This window comes from Lissotriton helveticus, chromosome 1_1 (assembly GCF_964261635.1).
Source record: "Lissotriton helveticus chromosome 1_1, aLisHel1.1, whole genome shotgun sequence".
Taxonomy (NCBI): domain Eukaryota; kingdom Metazoa; phylum Chordata; class Amphibia; order Caudata; family Salamandridae; genus Lissotriton; species Lissotriton helveticus.
This window is the reverse complement of record NC_136057.1, coordinates 357,509,468-357,529,653: the sequence shown is the minus strand read 5'-3', so window position 1 is coordinate 357,529,653 and position 20,186 is coordinate 357,509,468. Positions and strand designations below refer to the sequence as shown.

Below are 20,186 nucleotides of genomic sequence, written 5' to 3'. Positions count from 1 at the left end.
AATTATATCCATGCAGGCAGGAATCCTCAGCGCATCCAGCGCTATAAACAAGCAGGAAAAGCGCTCCTAAGCGCTAGAAAGTCCAGAAAAGGCGCTCTCAAGCGCGTGGGGGAAATTAAGCGCCCCAGAGCTCTAGACAGCAGGCAGAGCGCTCCCAGGCGCTCAGGGGGAAGCCCAGCGCCTCCAGGCGCTAGAAATCAACTCCAGCGCTCTCCCCAGGAAAAGGCAGCTTCTCCATGCTGCCAGGGTCCCAGAGCTTCCCCAGGGGCAAAGCCAAGTCCCCCCTTCAGCCCAGGCAGGGCAGAAGGGTCCCCCAGGAGTCCAGGAATCCAGGCACCCAGGGGCTGGGCAGCGCCCACCCCTGGTAGATCCAAGTCAGCCACAAGAGCTAGAACAAGAACATTTTGGAAGGAGACACCGTCCCTTCTTATACACAGAAATGCCTTTGAAGTACTTTGAAGCTTTCGTGCAAGGGGCCCTGAGTACTGGAATGTTTCTGGTTTACGTCTCCCTGACAGCTTCAGGGCCAGAGGTGACAGTGGGCCGCCAGGATGGAGAGCCAGCAGGGTGGGCGACAGGCACAGCCCGGCACCACCAGATGCTCTTTCCTCCCATCCCTGACAGCAGAGGGGCCTTTCATCTACCCCCTCCTCCGGGGCCTTGCAGACCCTGCAGACCCTGTTCTACTCAAACCAGACAGTCCATCTACCAACAGGCCCAGGCATGCCTGGGCCAGGCCCATCAGCCAATCACGTGCTAGCAGACTCACTACACAATTATGCCAACTTCTAAAAGTGGCGCTTCTAGACTACACACAGCCATGCCGCATTCACCATTCTGCAGCATTCATTCTCACGAGTTCATACATATCAAACTCGCCCCTGCACTCCCCATGCATTAGGAATCTACCATGGGCATACATATTTCCCATTCATTCCTATGGGAGGGCAGGGCGCTCACCATCCATACACAGAAAGCACACGCACTTTACACTGTACCACAGTGAAAAAGTGCGCAGAGGCCTAAAATCACCAACCCAGGTTCCAAAAACAGGCTAGGAAAAAGCAAAAAGTCACGGGGTAAACCTGCCCAAAGGACCGGGTCCAACAACTTCCAAAACAGCTTCTAGCTTAGTGGCAACCTCATTCCAGCGAGGGCATATTTTTGAGCCATCCCATATTGTATGCCAAAAGGTACCCCCGACCCGCACTGAAGGCATAGTGGGCTATCGGCCCTCTCCATTTTATGTAAGTGGGGTCTGTTATAGTAGGCCCTGTGTAGGATATGTAATTGAATCTGTCCCAGTCTGGCCTGAATAGCATCTCCCTGGGGTGCATCCGCGCTGCCTCCAATCAATATTTTCTAGGGGTCATACTTCTGACTCCCATCTTTCCTGGAGTTTCCCTAACTTGTGGTATTATTGAGAATGGTATGATATACCTGAGATACTGCCAAGTGGGTAATTTCACTCCTCAGGACCTAACTCTCGAGTGGACTGAAGTCTGGAAGCTCTTTGCCCAATATCCCCCTCCACCCTGAGGGCATGAGAGTGTTGCATACATCATATTCTCGGATTAGGGGCTAAGGCGTATTTTTGTTTGAGTGCCTCAAACGTCTTGAGGTCCCCCCTTCAACATGTCATGAACTGTCTGTATACCAATTTGTTCCCAGTAGCGAAACCTGTTGAGTATGCCCACTTTGGCCAAGGGAGTGGCTTTCCACTGTGATTGTCTAGAGTAAGTCTGCCCTTCTACCCTTGGTCCCTGTTAGTCTTATCCCAGGTTCTCGTGGTCATCCGGGTTAGTTCCGTTCGGTTGTGCCTGAGGTCTCTTTCCAATTCCTCCCTACTATCTGCTTCAAGGACTGTGACCGGCATCGCCCAAAGGAAGGTCTCAGTGTCTTGATCCGTGTGCCTCCTGCGGGTCGCATAGAGTGTTTGGTATTAGTTATCAAATACCTGGGTTATATCACTGTCAGTGCAAACCGTTGCCCCAGTGGTTGTCGGCTGCTCAGCCACCCTCTGCACTTCCTCCTCCCTTTTCCCAAATCATGCAAGGAGGCGACCCACCTTGTCCCCAGGGTCATATAGTCTCTGTTAAACTCCCAGGTAGTGCTGACGTGCCGTCTGGATCACATGATTATGTTTCTGCTGCCTTGCTGGCCCCAGGAGCAGGTGTCACCTGGCTACCACTCTCTGCCAGGCCTTATCCAGTTGAAGGAGCTTGCGTTTCTACTGGAGCGCCCGCTCTTTCTTTTGTTTCTTTTTCTGAACAATGATAGTCTGGGCTCATCCCGTAACACCGTTTTATACGTTTCCCAGAGGGTGATCGGTCAGACCACTGATCCTTCTTTTTCATTGAAGTATATTTGGGTGTCTACCCTTGGGGTTTCAGCTATCACCGTGTCTCTCCGAGGCCAGGCGTTGAGACGCTAGATTTGAGTCGGGTCACTTGGTTGGGCACCCAGGTGTACCAGCAGTGACGAGCTACCCGGGGCTAAATAGTGCATACATCTCACCCAGTCCCTTATTGTTATAGGAAGGCATATGTAATCCAGTGGCTTTAGGGTCCCATAGGCCCCGTAGAGGAATGAGTGTTGTCTATCATTAGGGTGGAGATCTCCACAAATGTCTCCCATGCCCAATGCGAGGGCAAATAGTGCAAGTGCAGTAGGGGCTCTTGATTGTATTGGCTGAGGTGGGTACCTATCCATGTCCCTGTCCATGCCCTCTTTAGTTTCCTCCCGTAATGTGTAGATTGCTAGGTATATCTAGCGGGAGGGGGCCCAGTGCCTCCAGGACCCAGCTCTGAAGCCTGGGAGGGGCATACATGTTCACTATGAGAATCTTTTCTTCCTGCCCCACTCTCAACTCACTGCCACGTATCATCCCACCTGGGTCTACCCACAGAGGGTCATTAAATAAATGAGGAGACTTACTTGCGAGGACCGGTACACCCTGGGAACCTCTTGTGAATCCTGAGTGGGCCAGCATGGTGTATTTACCCCTTTGGAGGCACCAGTATGTATTCCACATATGGTGTGTTTTCTGTAGGAGCAGCTGGTCTGGAGACTGTATACTGATACATTGCGTGACCACGCCCCATTTAATTTTGCATCCCATTCCATTGACGTTCCTCAAGAGGACTGTCCGTGCATCACTATGTTGTGTGGCCATCTGGAGTAGTTTTTGCCCCCTAGGGCTCCATTTGTGGTGAATTTCACAGTAGGGGGTCTCCCTCCATGGCCCTGTCGAGGTACCCTCAAGTGATCGTGTGCCATGCTGTGCCAAACGCTTACTACATATACAACCATTTTCACAATTCCTATGTATAGGATTTAACTACCCACTTTCCCTTGTGAAAGGTCTGTTCCCCCCACCCTTTTATTCAGCTAGTATCTACACTTGAAGCCCTTCAACCATAGAACACCAAAGAAAAGGAAGTTACAATTGCTTAATTTAAGGATCCTTCTCCTGTACAGGATAACAGATCGGACTCTCATCAAATTTTTGTACTTTATTCTGGACTAGCCTGTTCCCCCACCTGGACAGTCCACTGCCCACTCAAAACAACCACAGGTGGGTGCCTCGTAACAGAGGAGCAGTGTTGTTGTCATCTGGGGGTGTAGCAGAGTTCGCCTTTTCCACTCTTTTTGGCCACTTGTTACTCTCCAGCAACACCACTGCTCAGTTTCTGACCGAGCGGAATCTCTACAGCCACAGCCACAGGTATAGGCACGGTTCCTCCTAGATTTTGTATAATCTTTCTCCTCGTTGACTTCGGGTCTTGGCGAAGAGCCACCTTGGATTCTCTGGTTTCATTGTCCTTAGATCCACTCTGCCGATGGAGTTCTCTTCTCTCCGTCAACCATTCCAATGCTTGCTCGGGGTATCGAAAAAGTGGGCTGTGAATTTAAAAATCACTTTCAGTTTCGCAGGAAAGAGCAACTGATATGGAAAATTGAGGGCTCAGACCATTTGCTTAATTTCGTCAAAGGACTGCCTTGACTGTTGAACTGCCCTTGTATTGTCTGTAAAATCATAATAGGGGAGTTATCAAACCAGAGATCAGAGTTTTTCCCGGATTCTCCAAGTATAGTATCTCTATCTCTATTGTTAAACAGCCGGGCGATCAGCAGATGGGGTGGAGCCCCTGGTGGAGGCCTCCTGGCCAGCGATGTATGTGCCCGCTCCACTACGATCCACTGTGACAGTGCATCTCTGGGGACCCAGGATCTCAGCTACTACTCCATGAATTTTTCTGTGTCTGAGGCCTCTACTCCCGACGAGTAGCTTGGAAACCTGTTGATCCTGCAGGCCCCCTGCCTATTCTGGAGATACAGGTCAGCTCGGGATAGTCACTCTTGACCTCTGGGCCCTGGAAGCCCCCTTGGCTATCTTGGCCTTCTCCGATCCTCTCGCCCAGCCGTCTGGGCTATTGTCTCCAGGCTCACTCTGATACCCCGCTGTACCTTCCACTTCCTCAAATGTTATTTTTGTAATATTAAACTTAAAATTGTTTGTATCTGTCCCAAAACTGATGTAGGCTTCGGGTTATGCTTGTTATTTGTATCTAATTTAGAATGCTGTTTGTCTTGATTTTGGAGAGGAGGAAGAACACAAACACCCACATACATATAAAGAATCATCAACCCAATTAAATAAATACATTAATATCGGCCATCCTTCCTCAGCCACCCGTGAGCAGCTCCCTAAGCGACTCCTCAGGCACTGAGATATAAAGGCAGCAACATAGCTGATTTCTATGGTGCTTTTGGCCCTATGTTTAGGTTCTTTTACTCCTTCAACAGCCTCTGTTTGGTAGCTTACCCAAAACCCAACCTTCTGCCTGTCTATGCTATATGTAATAAACTATCTGCATTCCAGCCTGTATTGAGATGCAGTTTATTGACCCACCTCCATTGGTGTGTATACCCCCTGTATCACGGGCATGTCCACCAACATTGTCTGGATTATAGTTGCGATTTTACGGCCTTTGACCATAATCTCTGATAACAAATGTTCAGAAAGGTTGATGCTTGAGACAGGGCAGGAGAGCCTTATTGAGTCACACAGGCTACTTTTAATGTTCACCTTGCCTCACCTTCCTGTTAGACAACATTCAGGTACGTTTCCTGCTGCTACACCATTGTCAAAGCCCTCTATTTGTCTAAACTAAGAAAACCATCAGCAACTACCCTACTTGTTCTCACCTAAATTTGCTTACTGTGCTCTCCTACATGCCATGTTAGGAAAGGATGCCCCAAAGAGAACAATGTGCATGCCAATTTCTTTCTCTCCGACTCCGTCACTGTCTCTTCGCTGCCCTGCCCACGGTAAGTCATCACTCAGCTTAATGTGGTTCAAGTCCATTTGCCCTTGTCCTCTTATGTTTAGCAAGCACACATACATCATTTCTGGCTCACTAGCAGGTCCCGATACGTGCGGCGTTGCTGCTTTATCCTGATTGAAAACTGCTTTTCTTGTTTTCTCTGAGGTAAGTTCTACCTACCTCACCTGTCACACTTAGAGCCATGTTCACAAGATTCATCACAATGCCCCATTTGAGAATGTTAGCTTGTCGTGGTCCCCAGGAAGGTAAACCACCTGAGAGCATAACCATCTGTATTGTAAATAATAAATTCAAGGTGCATCTGACATGAGTTTTTGACAGCTACTGTCTGAACTGGGGGGACATCCACTGGTGGGTTTGGCAGTTTGTCATTGGAGGCTATTAAAAAGTACACTTGCAAAGGTAGAAGGAGAAACCGAGGTAAAAAGACCTACTTAAACAGTCCAAAAGAGAATTCGGTTTGTAGTTAATCGGAAATACAGATATGAAGGTTTGATTATTCCCTATGAATAGACAAGATTGCTGTACCTTAACACTTTATTTATTTGCTTTAATCCTCCAGCTTGCATCTTTCTGCTGCTCTGCGGTGCCCCTAACTCTGCACAGAAACACCAATGGCGACCTCTTCAGCTGTACCTGTGGGATTTCACTTTGAAACAAAGTATGTCGTTCTCAGTTACCTAGGACTCGTCTCACAAGAGAAGCCGCAAGAGCACCAACCTCCTCTTACCCAAGGTACGGCTGCAGTTGTATATTTACTTATCTGCCTCATATGTAGGAGTTCTGGTTTACAGTGTTTATTTCGTGTTTATTGCGGTGGTGGTTTTTCCGTTTTTTATTACCCTAGCTTGTGAAAATCAGGAGTCAGCATTTCAGAGTTGCTGAGAAGGAATGCAATAATTGCATGCACATTATAAGCCTGATTGTTGTGTCCTTGTACTCTGGCATTGCCTTTGATATATCACATAACATGTTCCCCTAGCTGTGACTCAAAGTACACACAACACTGCTTTCAATTCTTCAGAATCATATCCAGCACCTTCTGAAGCAGTGCTGCAGTTGACATTGCATTGTAGGTTTTTACAACATCCAGATCAGCCATGATAGTATGGCAGACCTACCCATTTCCTGTGTCATGAACTCTGATCAGCACTGCCTCTGCTGGATCTCTGTGCATCTCTGGAGGTTCATCATTTGCATCAGAAGTCTTTATGCCACCATGCTCATCTGGAAAAAAACAAATTCGGGAATGTACAGGTCTAATAACCCTCGACAAGCATACAGTACATTGCTGTTGGGAGGACTTGCAAAGGCTTTGAAAGTCTGTGTTTAAAAATCCACATGCTTAAGATGTTGGTCCACCTTCTCCCTCCCAGCATTTAGTCCCACAATTGTTTAGCTTGTTGCGGACCTCTTTCGGCCATATTTTTAGTCACTAATTTCTTTCAAGAATTAGAAACTTGACTCCAGCGAATTCTTGTGCACTACGTAGGGCGGCCTAGCTCGGGTAACTTTAGTCTGCAGTCTGTTGGTTCTCCTCTGATGCAATCTCTGCTCTTCTGTGGGAGAACAGGAACCGTGCATGTCGTAGCAACAAACTAGCACAAACCTAACCCCAATGACAAGCGGAGAACGTGACCGATAACATTTATATTCCTGCACCTCAAACACAAGGTACTGTAGACAGAATTGTAAGCCTGCTACGGCCCAAACACAGAAGGCATGGACCATAGGTGGTGGGAGGCGACATGCTCCTACCCCTGAAACTTCATGAACAGGCATGCTGTGGCGGAAGCTTGTCAAGCATGGCACCAAGTGTGTCCCCATTTCCACACCACATTCAGTCCAACAAGTCTAGCAAGCATGATAGATGTTCATAAGGTGGGGGGCAGTGGGCGCAGCAGAAATGTCATATGCAATGGTTGAGAAACAGGTGACATTGGCAAGGTCGGAGGACAGTTGGAGAACGGTGAACAGGAGGGATGCACTGCATGCAGGTTGCAGGGGTGAACCAGCCTGGTGGCAGTAGCTGCATCTGTGGTCATTTAAGAGCTGGACGCTGTGCATAACAATAGCACAGGCTGCCCTGGAAGGAGGCCACACGTCTCCTGCTCCTCTGTTTCTTGTCTACTGCCTGGCCTACGCTGCCCTAAAGGGTACCTTTCTCTGCATTTTGTTTTAAAACGAGCAGTTCTGTGTCCTGTGGGTTTTTACCCATGAGAATTGTTTGAAACCATGATGAAGCCACCTCTTTGTTTTTCTGGTGCGAAAACTCGCATTTTAATTCAGAATTCTTTATAAACGTAGATAGGTCAAAATGATACAAAGATTCTTAAAACGATCTGCGTGCTATGAATAATTTAGGGGGAAAAGGGTGGCTGGGAAGAGTTTCCCATTTTGAGGCATTATCTAGCTTCTGTTGAATATCTTGCTTAGCATTCATCCACTTTCATTGTCTTTATGTGGGAATCCTGCCTCGTACTGAAAACCTGTGACAAACTCCGAATTAACAAGCCCAAGTAATTTTTGCCTCCTTTCACAACATTGCTTTGTTTTCATCATGGCCCATTACTAACTGGTACTATATCATCAGAAGTGCACCCTTATATATTTCCATTCAGTACATGTTTTGTTTTGGCAGAAGCTGTGTGCTTTCACAAAAAAGTGCTTGCCCTCAACATAGCTGTGATTATTTTATTTAGCCAGTTGCCTGATCTTGAACTTCCAGGGGCTCACATGACATCACTATGCCATTTAAGTGTCTTAGATAACTGGATAACTTGTGTTGTTTTTCTCTGGCAGCAACCCAGATGGGAGGAGGGCAGTCATTAACCAACATAGCATGGATCTTTAGCACTGGCTTGTGAGTGCAACTGTAACTTGACCTTTTCACCTAAACCAATATTATTCTACAGTTCTTTGCTTCCACACAGATGCATATACATTCCCATGCCATTTACTTGCAATACTTCATATTACCATACAGCATTCCTTTAAAGCCTTTGCAGGCTGGAGGATTTTAGTGAATAAATGAACAAAATTGCTTGTCTCACTTTTGTGCCTGGCTCGCCCGCTTTTGTGATTGCCCTTTCAGGGGCTATCATGGACCACTAAGCTCGTTGAGCATTTAATGTATCCCATATTCATCCCAGACACCAGGGAAGGTTTTGCTATAGAGCCTGGGTGGTCTCCATAACTCATAAACCTTCCTTCCAAATCTATTTTTACCACAGCGGCGACCCCCGCTTCTGCACCCATCGCTCCAAAGCAGACCATAAACCCCATGCCGCTGCTCACTGCCAGACACTGTCCCTTGACTCTTAGTTCATCTTCCAGAGATTGCAGACTACCTCACGGCCAGCTTGTACCAAGCCTGGGTAACCAATTGGGCACTAGTCAAGTGGGAGCTGATCCCAGAACCGGTTTGCTCCTTTCCCTTAACAGACCCCTTCCTGGCACAAGACTTCTTCCAGGGGCAGAAGGCATGTGCCATCTAGGATTACCCTCAACATAATGCATTCTGGCCCAGTTTGTAGTATATCACACCGGATGTGCTGCAAAAGGGGGGGGTAAGGTTATCACCTGAAACATTTTTGTCCATTTGTTTGGGAGTGTCCATGAGTCAAGCTCACCCACTGGTGGCTACTGAACTGTACAAAAGGGACCTCACCTTCAGCTCTGCAAAAACACTTTCTGGACCTGTGGAAGAACACAAGGACTGTCCTGCTGTTTGAGACCTGTAAGAAGACCTCATGGGCTGGATCTGCTCCCACTGGTACCCAAGATAAAGGGTCGGTTGGCTGACCTGCTGTGTAGCTATATGAATACAATAAGCTGGAGGAGGCTGCTGTGCTTAAGTGTCCACCTGACTAGTGGCACCTGAGCCCTGACTGGACCCCGCTGTTGGCTGCTGCTGGTGTACGTTCTGACTCCTTACCGCTGTCCCTGTGGTCCTGGGACCCTTCGCTGTGTCCAGCTGGACTCCTCCAGAAAAGTTTTGAACTTCAGAGAATCAGGACCAACCACCGAAGTAAATTGTCCAAAGGTCCACCTCGCCGGGCAAGTAAATTCAGTTGGTCCTAAGCTTTTTTGCTGCTCGCGAAGCCTGTTGAGTGGGCCCTGGCAGGAAGCTTATCTGTCTTCCGGCGACCTTCCCGGAAATAGCCTGTTTTGCTTCTGAAGGATGCTGAGCTCTAAAAAGGAGACTGAGCCTCAATGAAGAAATCTTCACCGAGCGAAGGCACGAAAAGTATATGACGGATGAAAGGGCTTCCCTGGGTTCAAAATTTTAACTTTTTCCACTCTGGACCTTTCCTGCCAGAACCAGTGGCTTCAGCTGGGCCTTGTCCATCGGCTATTCCGCTTTGAGAAGACTACCTCGGATACAGTCTGCAGCCTTTCCCCTCCAGAGGATTTTGACTTCCATTTCAGACACTAAGTCAGAGTGTAAAACTTTTACTGGGACAAACCATGTGGGGTATCTGATCCACGCTTCGTCGTGGTTTGACTGAAAATGCACCTAGGCCCCAATCATATGCGAACAGTGCTTATGTATTGGCACTTTTTCTCTTAACTCTTTAAAATCCAGATCTCTGGTCCCCCTTGCCTGATTGTCTTTGTTTTGGTCTCACCTTGTGATTAATCTCCAGGTGTCAGACTGGATGCAAAAATGTTTTGTGAAGTTCTCCTATGCTCCGCGGGGTGACATAATGCGGCTTCCTGCAAATGTCATTCAGCTCTAGAAATGGCAAGGGGAGACGCATGTAAGCACCATTCGTGCATCCTGATATCCGTTCTTTTCTTTGTGCGCCTTCAGGCATTCATCCGGATCTTCTACCTGGTCTCTGACCAGATTTGTAAATTAACATTTACCTAATGTTCATCAGAAATGTCACCCCTTAAAACCACAGGGTTCAAACCATGCAGGGGCTGTCGCAAACAGAGGTCAATAATGGACCCTCAAGTAGTCGCTGTGGTGCCTGGGGTCGGACCCAGACTACAAGTTCTGTGGTGAACATGTCCAGAAGACCCTGACCATCATACAGGAACGCAAAGCCAAATTCTGCGTTTCCTAACGCAAGGTGTCTCCACTCTGTGACTAGTTGAGTTGTAGAGGAAATTCCCCTTCCAGCTCCTGGAATCGTTTACACAGCAGGTCGAAGCAGCTGAAGTTCTTGGGTAAGTTGGCAAAAAAAATTGAAGCGGGAAACAACCCCTTCCTGCCACTCTCTAGCTCCTTAGAGAGTGCAAGAGCATCAGTGTGTCTCTTGGTCTCGCTAACCCATCTCCATCAGAGCAGATCGGAGTCTGGTCCTGACACATCCTCTGTTTCCAAGTCTATTGGCGGCTTCGCAGCAAGTAGAAGCCTGCAGTGATGCTATGCTGAGATTTTTTGGCCCTTTACTGGTTTCTTCTGCCATACCTTTGGGCAGCAAAGATCCATAGGGGCCTCTAGTCCAACATCTGTCAATGGGTCCACTCTCGGTGGGGTCTGTGCCCCTTGGACTTGTGTATTGGGTTAGGCATGCATGCTATGGTTCCAGCTCCATCTCCTGCGCCAATTGCACTCACATCATACGCTGGTCAAGGATATAAATCCTATTATGCTATCCAGCTCCGTGCTGAATCCACCACGACACGTCCAAAGTCATGCCAACTCGCACGCTACCTCTTGGCAACTCCTCGGATTCTGATACCTTGCCCTTACCTCACGATCGTGTCCAGACTTTACAAAATCTTTTTTCACATGGATTCTGAAAACAACAGTGATGATGACAGTGATGATGATTATATTCCACAATATTATGAAGACAACTGGTATAGAGAGCTTCAGGATTCCAGCAGGCTTGACACTTCCCTGGCCTTGTCTCCTCGGATCCTACTACACAGGAAAGCACCTCTTTCCCTGTAGTGCAGTGATGTGAAGGCCAGCTGAGGTGTTCGATATACAATTGCCAACCTTGGAATTAAACATTGACATATTGACCGAAGTTCTGCAACCTGGCAAGACTACCACTGAGCCACTGCTATCATTTAATAAGATACTGACAACCTTCTTGGCTCCTGGGCTAATCCTTATTCCAGTCTGCCTGATAATAAATCTGTTTCTCATCGCAATCATCCTGCACCTGGCATTCCTTCTTTCCCAAAATAGCAATTCACTCCAGGAAGCCTGGAGGTAGAGATGTCCACCAGCAGGTTCAACCCTAGAGCCTTCCTTGCCCGCCTCCCCTGACTGTGAGCCTAAAAAAATAGAGGCTTTTAACCGCATCAATGCGGCGGCTTTTCCCGCTGTACGCGGCAATTTTGAAATTACCGCGTTACATGGCGAGCTCAGCTCGTCATGAGCGCACGGTAGGTTACGCTCATGACGAGCTGAGCTCGTAATCAGCCCCGAAGGGGTTAAGAAGAGAATTTGCTCTGAGATGAGTCAATGTAACTTGTTTCCTTGGCTGTTTCTCCCATGCCCTTTGGGATACTGTGGCTTAGGTTTTATCGGCTGTTCAGGACAGCACGTTTCGGCACAGAAAGCCAGCACTCTTCAATGCCTACATTCAACACGTGCTGCAAGAGCGGGTACACTGAAAAATTCAATTTGGCTGCAAATATCCTCAACAAACAGTCCAGACCCCCAAAATCCCTGTAATCTTGCCTTTCTGGAAGCACTGAAACTCAAAACACAGATCTCTGGAATCAAAACTATCCTCATCGGAACCTCAAAATAGTGTTCAACAAGGTACTTCATAAAGAATTATTTGAACAGGATCGCCAGGCCCTCATGGCCAGAAAACATGCACACCTCGTACTGAGACGTTGCAACAAAAGAGGTGCAGAAATATCTCACATACACTTTCTCCGTGCACTGCAAAATAGAGTACTGCCTCATCAGGTTGGGAAACAGTCACATCATCAGACCACCTTCCACACTGGTCGACTCTCCCTCCCACCAGCGAGTGTCGCCTTTGTGATCAATTTCAGGAGTGCTTACCCCATCTTCTCTGCACTTGCCCAGCACTAACTGATGATCACAGAAAATTATTTTGTCATTCATTGATTAAACCAGGAACCCAAACAATTCAGGCAGCGGTTTACTTCCTCCTGAGCGACTTACCCCCAAGCATTCTCTGGGCTGGTCATATTTTTGACCACAACCGATAAAATGCTAAGAGCCTCCATTTCACCTTTAACCTCTCCTGGCTTGTACTTGTAAGCTGCTATACATGGCATCTCTTACAACATTCATCTCTGTTTTATGAACTAGTGTATGGAAATTTACACTCCCTCTGATGCACTCCTGACCAAGAGCAAATCCATGCAGCACCCTTTTGACCGATTTACCGGAACTGACCCACAGCTTCCTTACTTACATATTGGTATCACTTTATCTGGTCTCATCTATAGCTTACCCAGCTTACGGATCCGTTTCCTCATTTCAGTGAGCATTCTTGTTCTACACCAACCACATTTATTATAAATTCTATAAACCTTAAGCAATACTTGTTACTCTGTTGGCCCAAAAACTGCAGAAAATCATGTATAATCAAATGTAACTTGTACCTGTCAGACCTTACTCTCTGGGCTATTGCACACCCCATCTCCTATTCTCCCCCTCCCCCGCACTCAATGCACATCTTTACTTTTTAACCCTCATGTTTAAAAAATGGGTTTATTATGCAGACTGGGTTCAGAATGCACTCTACGCCCTTTTATTGGACTTTGCGGCGTCTTTACCAGCATTGATTCTAGTTACTGACGATATTAATACTGCCCTTTTAAAATATGATTTGGCTATTCATACTGCGGTGGAGCAGATTGCCCCGCTAAAAACATTTAAAAAGCACCCTGCCAGGAAACAGGAAGTATGGTTTTCTGAAGAACTGCGGAGCCTTAAACGCACTGCTAGGAAAACTGAGAAGGTATGGAGAAAGTCGCACCTGGAAAGAGAGAAAATGAAATATCAAATGGCGTTAAACATCTATCATAAGGCCATCCGATCTGCTCGTAAGAACCATGTTACCTCGCAATTGGAGGCAGCAGGCAATGATCCGAAAGTACTCTTCCAGATTGTTAACACCTTTCCAAAACCTGTGGCATGCGAAAGTGCGGATATGGCATCCCAAAATCTTTGTGACAATATCTCCAGTTTCTTTACCGAGAAAATTGATGCAATCTATGAAAAGATAGGCACTCATTCCATCTACTAGTCAGGATGCCCATACATCAGTACAAGCAGTGGCCACCAACTCTAATACCTTCCAGAACTTTCCTGAGATCTCTTTATCAGAGGTTGAGATGTTGACTAATAACATCAAAAGTGGGAGCCCGATCGATCTACTACCAGCCAGATTAATGGGAACGCTGGGGCAAACACTTGGTTCACACATACAGAGCCTGGTGAATCTCTTGTTAACAACAGGATGTGTCCCACAAGAATGGAAAAAGTCCCTAGTCAGACCTATTAGGAAGAACACCTCCTCCCCTTGGACCAATATGTCTAATCTTAGGCCGATTTCGCTGTTTCCCTTTCTGGGTAAAATCATCGAAAAGCACACTAACAAGCATTTGTCTAACTTCCTGGAACAATCTGGAAGCCTTTATCCTTCACAGTCAGGTTTCAGACCTAAATATAGTACTGAAACGGCCTTGCTGTCGATAACGGATGACCTCCGCATCTACCAGGACGGTGGTTATTCCGTTGTCCTGGTACTGCTGGACTTATCGGCAGCGTTCGATACCATTTCGCATAGCATCTTGATCGAACGACTGACTGTGAATGGACTCGGTGGCAAGGCACTGGACTGGATAAAGAGCTTTCTCTCCGAGCGCACCCAATGTGTCGCCATGGGTGACTTAAAGTCGGATGAAGTTAAGATCACTAAAGGGGTCCCACAGGGCTCGTGTCTGAGCCCAACTCTTTTTAATGTCTATGTGGCCCCCTTGGCAGATATAACAAGAGCCTTTGGTTTCTGTCCAGTGTCCTATGCTGATGATACTCAGCTGCTTTTTCCCTTTAAATCACTAACTCCGGAGGTTATACAATCTTTCTCCGAGGGGATGAAAGCTGTATCCCAGTGGATGTCTTCCAACTTTCTTCAATGTAATGTTGGTAAGACTGAGGTGATGCTCTTCGGTGAGGCTAAGATTCAATGGTCTCCTGACTGGTGGCCGTTAGACTTAGGTCCAGTTCCCGAACCTAAACAAATAATCAAGAACCTGGGGGTACGGTTGGAGCCGGAGCTGACTATGAAACATCATGGTAACATCACAGTGGGATCTTGTTTCCACGTGATAGGTCTCCTCCGTAGAATATTTCCATTCCTCCCGGACTTCATCAGAAGAACTTTGGTTCAGGCTTTAGTGATAAGCCGACTTGATTATTGTAATGGCCTCCTGGCTGGTGCAAATGAAGAGGTGCTAGACCGACTGCAAGTGGTACAGAACACAGCAGCCAGGCTAGTCCTCAATGCTCCCCCTAGATCTCCATCCAAACCACTGCTGGACAAATTGCATTGGCTGTCCATACGTCAACGGGTGAGGTTTAAGACCTGTTGTACCATACATAAAGGTTTACATGACTTAGGACCGACCTATCTGGCTAATAAATTTGTACCATATGTCCCTACACGTACACTCAGGTCAAGTGAGCAGTTGCTGCTGAGGGTACCTAAGATCAGCAGGACCAGACTGGGTGGAAGGGCTCTATCAGTGGTGGGTCCTATCATGTGGAACACTCTCCCACTCTTATTGAGACAATGCTCCGACCATCTCCTTTTCAGGAAACAACTAAAAACGTTTCTGTTCAAACAAAATGAACCGTAGCTTTGCATGTATTTAACCGATTCATACATTTGGTTTTAGAAATTCAGCATGATGCCCAGATATTTGCTTTCAGCCGTTCTAAGCGCGGAGATACTCCTTCGGGAGTTTATTCATAGCGCTATACAAACCTGCAAATAAATAAATAAATAAATTGACCCTGCACGCCTCCGAATACAAACGACTGAGCCCTGGTCCCCAACCGGAACTTCGCCAAGAGGATAATCGCCCTCTTGTATGGGTCACGCACGCATGGAATGCTTAACTTATATTGCCCGTTAAGTGGACGGGTTGATTGTAAATATCAATCTTTAAGGTTTTAACAATAAAGCACAGTTAGAAGGCTTTTCTGAAAGGGATGATTCCTAATTGAGTCAAACAAAGCTTGCCAGAGTGAGTTCAGACGAGGAGGAAGAAGAAGGGTGAAGAAATAGTTGAGGGTTACAGGAAGGGTAAATTAGAGGGATGATAAGGTCTACACACGGTTAACATAGACTGCTGTGAATGTATTATGTGATTTAATTGTGCTGAGAAATTGCCTGATTTATGCCATGATATGTACTGCCACTTTATTATTATTTTAATAAAAACATTTAAAAAAAAAAAAACAAAGCTTGCCAGGAACCAGCCTCCTGGTCCTCGCACGTTTTAAAGAAGACTTGAGTGATATCTTGCAACCTGTATATTGAATATTTTTTTTTTTGATTGATGCACTGACATTTTAAATTGTGCTGCAACTTGCTCTATAATAGCGTTCGGCTCTGTATTAAGTCACGTTGTTTTATACATTTTAATCATTTGCAATGGCTTTAATTAGCCACACAATAACAACCTTGAACTAGAAACTGGACTACCTTGGCACATCCCTTACGCAGGCTGGTAACCACAGTCAGGAACCACTATTCAGAAAATGTGTGATGCACTCAGGACTGGACATGGGTATCAGTGTTGCTCTGTGGCACTACACCTGAACGAGGTCCACAGATTCTCCAGATACATCAGGGTATTTTTAACGGACATGCCTTTTGATGGATCTTACCTTTTCGGTAACAAAGTAGATCCAACCTTGGAGTGTTTCAGTGAGAGCAAAGCTGTAGTTCTTTCCTTAGACCTTTCTGCACCCCCAAGGCAATTCAGCCCCCAATTTCGCCCTCTCTGTGGCTATAGTAGAGGTTTTCCCGCCGTCAACACCAGATTTCTCCTCCAGCACCACACGCTTTTAATCCCTTCCATGGCAGAGTCTTTGGCTCTCAAAGAGAACAAGGACAGCAGGGACAATGTGCGGGTCAGTCCCTTTCCCTCCCTTCGGCAGTAATGGCAAAATCACTTGTGTGTCCTTGCCAGCACCCAGTAACCCTGTCTGAGAAGGGATCTGATAATTCCTCCAAGGGTCGGGAAGGAAGAACAAGGGAACCCTACTCACTACGAAACCAGGGTGCCTGAATTATAACAAGAAACAAGGTTCCTGTGGAATGTTAAATGTCGGTGATAATAGAAAAGCGCACAATTGCAATAAACTTGAGGGTTGAAGTGATATCAAAGAGAGAGGGACCAACCACACCACTGATTTTTTGTTACACAAGTCTGTATTAATCATAAATAAGAGAGAAATGATATTTCAAAACATTTGTGCAAGGTGTCCCAAGTGTTATATTGAACCGAACAGTTGAGTGACAAGGTGTAAAAATATATACAAGGTTTCACGTTTTGTACCAACAATCAACCGACCGACTAAGGCAGTCTGTTGAAAGCACGCACCGTACGTGCACCACAAGCCATTTTCCTATTTAGGAATAGTTTTTTCTAAAGCATTGACACGGTAACACCCCGGCCCGCTTTACGCATCCGTCATTGTCGGATGGCTACGCCGCAATCCCACGTCTTCATGACCTATATCCACCCCATCGCGAACGCCAGCTCTCACCCTCAACAGAAAACCCGCCTGGGTTCCTGGTGAGTACCCTCTTTCTTACTTCACCCTCGGTTGGCACCAATCACTAAAGCTGCGCGTTTGACAACTCAGATGTCCCTGATATCATAGGTCCTGATGAGACCCTGCATTCTAGAGCGGGTCGAAACGCCATTCACGAAGCACTTATCATTGTATATAGTTGCTTTATGCTATGTGAATATATCAGACGTGGTCGTTTTCAGTTGATAAAAAACGTGAAACCGTGTATATATTTTTACCCGTTGTCACTCAAGTGTTAGGTTCAATATAACATTTGGGACACCTTGCGCAAATGTTTTGATGTATCATTTCTCTATGATTTATGTTTAATACAGACTTCTGTCACAAAATCAGTAGTGTGGTTGGTCCCGCTCTCTTTGATATCACTTCAACCCTCAAGTTTATTGCGATTGTGAGCTTTTCTATTATCACTGACATTTACCATTCTACAGGAAACTTGTTTCTTGTTATAATTTCCTTCAAGGGTGGCAGGCTGCCATGACAGACAAGTAGGTCCTCCGAATTGTCCATCAGGGCTGTGCCCTTCCATGCGACTCCACCACACCTTTTATGGCCTTCAAGGCAGCTGACGGAGGACCATCTATCTATCTTAGGGCAAGAAGTGCAGGCCATTTTGGCCATAGTGAGGGTTCCGGCCTCAGAAGTAGAAACTAGATGTTACTCCTGCAACTTTCTTGTGCCAAAGAAAGGAGGCCTTCTTCCTATATAAGATCTTCGCACTCTAAATGACTTCCGGGGGAAGGGCTAATTCAAGATGCTCGCACTAGCCCAGTTCCTACCTGCCCTTGACCTCGGAGATTGGATGGCATTGCACCTGCAGGGCTACTATTTTCTTATTACCACCCTGCAAGCCCACAGACACTACGTGGGGTTTACATGGGTTAGGAGCATTTTCAGTTAGCAGTTCTCCTCTTTGGCATTGCTAGTGCACCTTGGGTGTTCACAAAGGTTATGGCGATGGTCCCAGCACATCTATGGTGGATGGAGATATTAGTCTTCCTCTACGTCGACAACTGGCTGTTGAAGACAGACTTACCGTGGGCTGTAGTCAGCCGTCTTGAGATGACAATGAACCTCCTAACATCATTGGGGATTACTATCAATGAGCTGAAGTCACACCTAAATCCTTCACAGATGCTCCCTTTCATCGAAGCCATTCAGTTTCATACCTTTACCCTGTGCAGAGTCCAGGACATTAAAGCTATGATCCAGATGTTTCAGCCTGTGTCATGGATCTAGGGGCTGATGACTGAGGCTGCTGGGATTGTTGGCCTTTTGCATCCTGCTGGTGACACTTGCTAGTTGGCAAGGTTGGGCTCTGCAGTGGGACCTAAAATTCCAGTGGGCACAACAGCAGTGAAATCTGTCTGATGTATCCAGCTTTTGGAGGACACTGCTAAAGGTCTGCAGTGGTCGTGGCTGGACCTCAATTGGGTCAGTGGCATTCCCCTTTCCTTACCCCATCCAGAGCTCACAGTGGTCACTGATGCATCACTGCTTGGTTTGGGAACCAGACTGCATTTTTACCTGAAGTAGTCACTCCTTTCCATGTTGATCAGGCTATTATCCTTCTGGCATTCTTTGCTTCACATCATCCCTCTTAGGATATTTGTATCCTAAATGAGCATTTGTTTTCTATATCGATCATTTCAAGGAACATCAAGTGGATGATCAGCTCTTTGCAGGGTTTCTGATGCAAAAAAGAGCAAGACATCGCCAAAACAGAACCTTTCATGATGAGTTGTTCTTTGCAGAAAGATCTTTTATGCACTAGCATGAAAGCAGCCCACAGAAGGCGTGTATGCCCACTCTCCCAGGGCCAAAGCTGCCACCACTACGTTAGCACCTGAAGGGGCCGATCCTGGACTTCGGTACACTTATTCATGAAGTACCGTGGCCAAAACAGTTAGGGAAGTCAAGAGCGGTATTTTGCCTGCTCGGTCCTGTAGGATTGTTTGGTATGAGCCAGTTCACAGAGACACGAGGTTAGGAGCTACTGCTATGGTATCCTTCTAAAGGTGAGTAATCTGCAGAGAGAAGTATCTATTTGAAGAACAAGATCTTTACCATTGGTAACAATCTTTCTGGTGTATACTCCAGCTACCTGCAGATTCCTCAGCGGCTCCTCCCTAACCCTGTTCTGTGAACTAGACGCTTTTCTATCTAAAAATATCCCAATCTATAGATCTGCACACTGGCCACACTAATTTGCTGATGGGCTCTACATTTCAGGGCACAGACAGCCTAAAAACCAACTGACACCAGTGTTTCTGAGTGGTGCTTATATGCGGCTTTGCCTGTCACTTTTGGAGTAGAACGATGCCATTACAAAACACCAATGTGGGGAGAGTAGGAGTTATTAACCCAAGCCTACTCTCTAGAGAACACATTCTGTAGTAACGGGCCAGGAATATAGGAAGTTAGCCTCTCCTGGATGGGATTTGTGGTTTAATACATGGTTTGGACTCCTGTACTCTCACCATCATAGCTTTTAATGTTTTCCTGTTACTTATCCTGCTCTCAGGCAATGTTCACAATATCTAGAAAGTGAGCTAGCTATTTTCTGGGTCCTTGTGCTTGGGTTGCTTCGTCATCCCAGGTTGCCTTTTTTGCAAGCATTCCAGCAGGCACACAGTCCTTCAGGCAAGCCTTTGTCTCCGCTGGATTATGGTGACCTACACACTATCGACCATCCTGAAGAGGCCCAGCACAAGTCCTGCAGAACAAGTACAGCTCACATGCTTCCTTTCTTACATCGTCAATTTGTCCACTATATTTCTTCTCTTTGGATGGAAATGACCAGCAGGAACTTGGCTCATATATAGACTTTGCTTGTTTCAGTCATCTATATAATCCAATCCGTCACAAAGCTCCTTTTGATGGTATTTACCTGAGTGGTGCTTAAGAAGGATGTTGAGGCCTCCTCTGATCCTATTACACAGTATTTTCTTCCTGAGTCGGAGTGTGGAATGTGGGGGAGGGACTTGGAACACTGAAAAAGGGCTTTTTTTGGGATGTCAGAGGATCACACCTGTAGCAGTGACCCT

The 20,186-nt window shown here is 46.5% G+C and overlaps 1 protein-coding gene across 1 annotated transcript in view; it reads left to right on the top strand.

Moving 5' to 3' along the window:
- BCL2L13 (BCL2 like 13) overlaps nt 1–20,186 on the top strand; it is a 423,025-nt gene that overhangs the window by 84,900 nt on the left and 317,939 nt on the right. The window contains exon 2 of the mRNA XM_078673632.1: nt 5,914–6,086. Coding sequence (XP_078529758.1) covers nt 5,966–6,086 — 121 coding nt within the window. The 5' untranslated portion in view covers nt 5,914–5,965. The remainder of the gene's footprint in view (nt 1–5,913; nt 6,087–20,186) is intronic.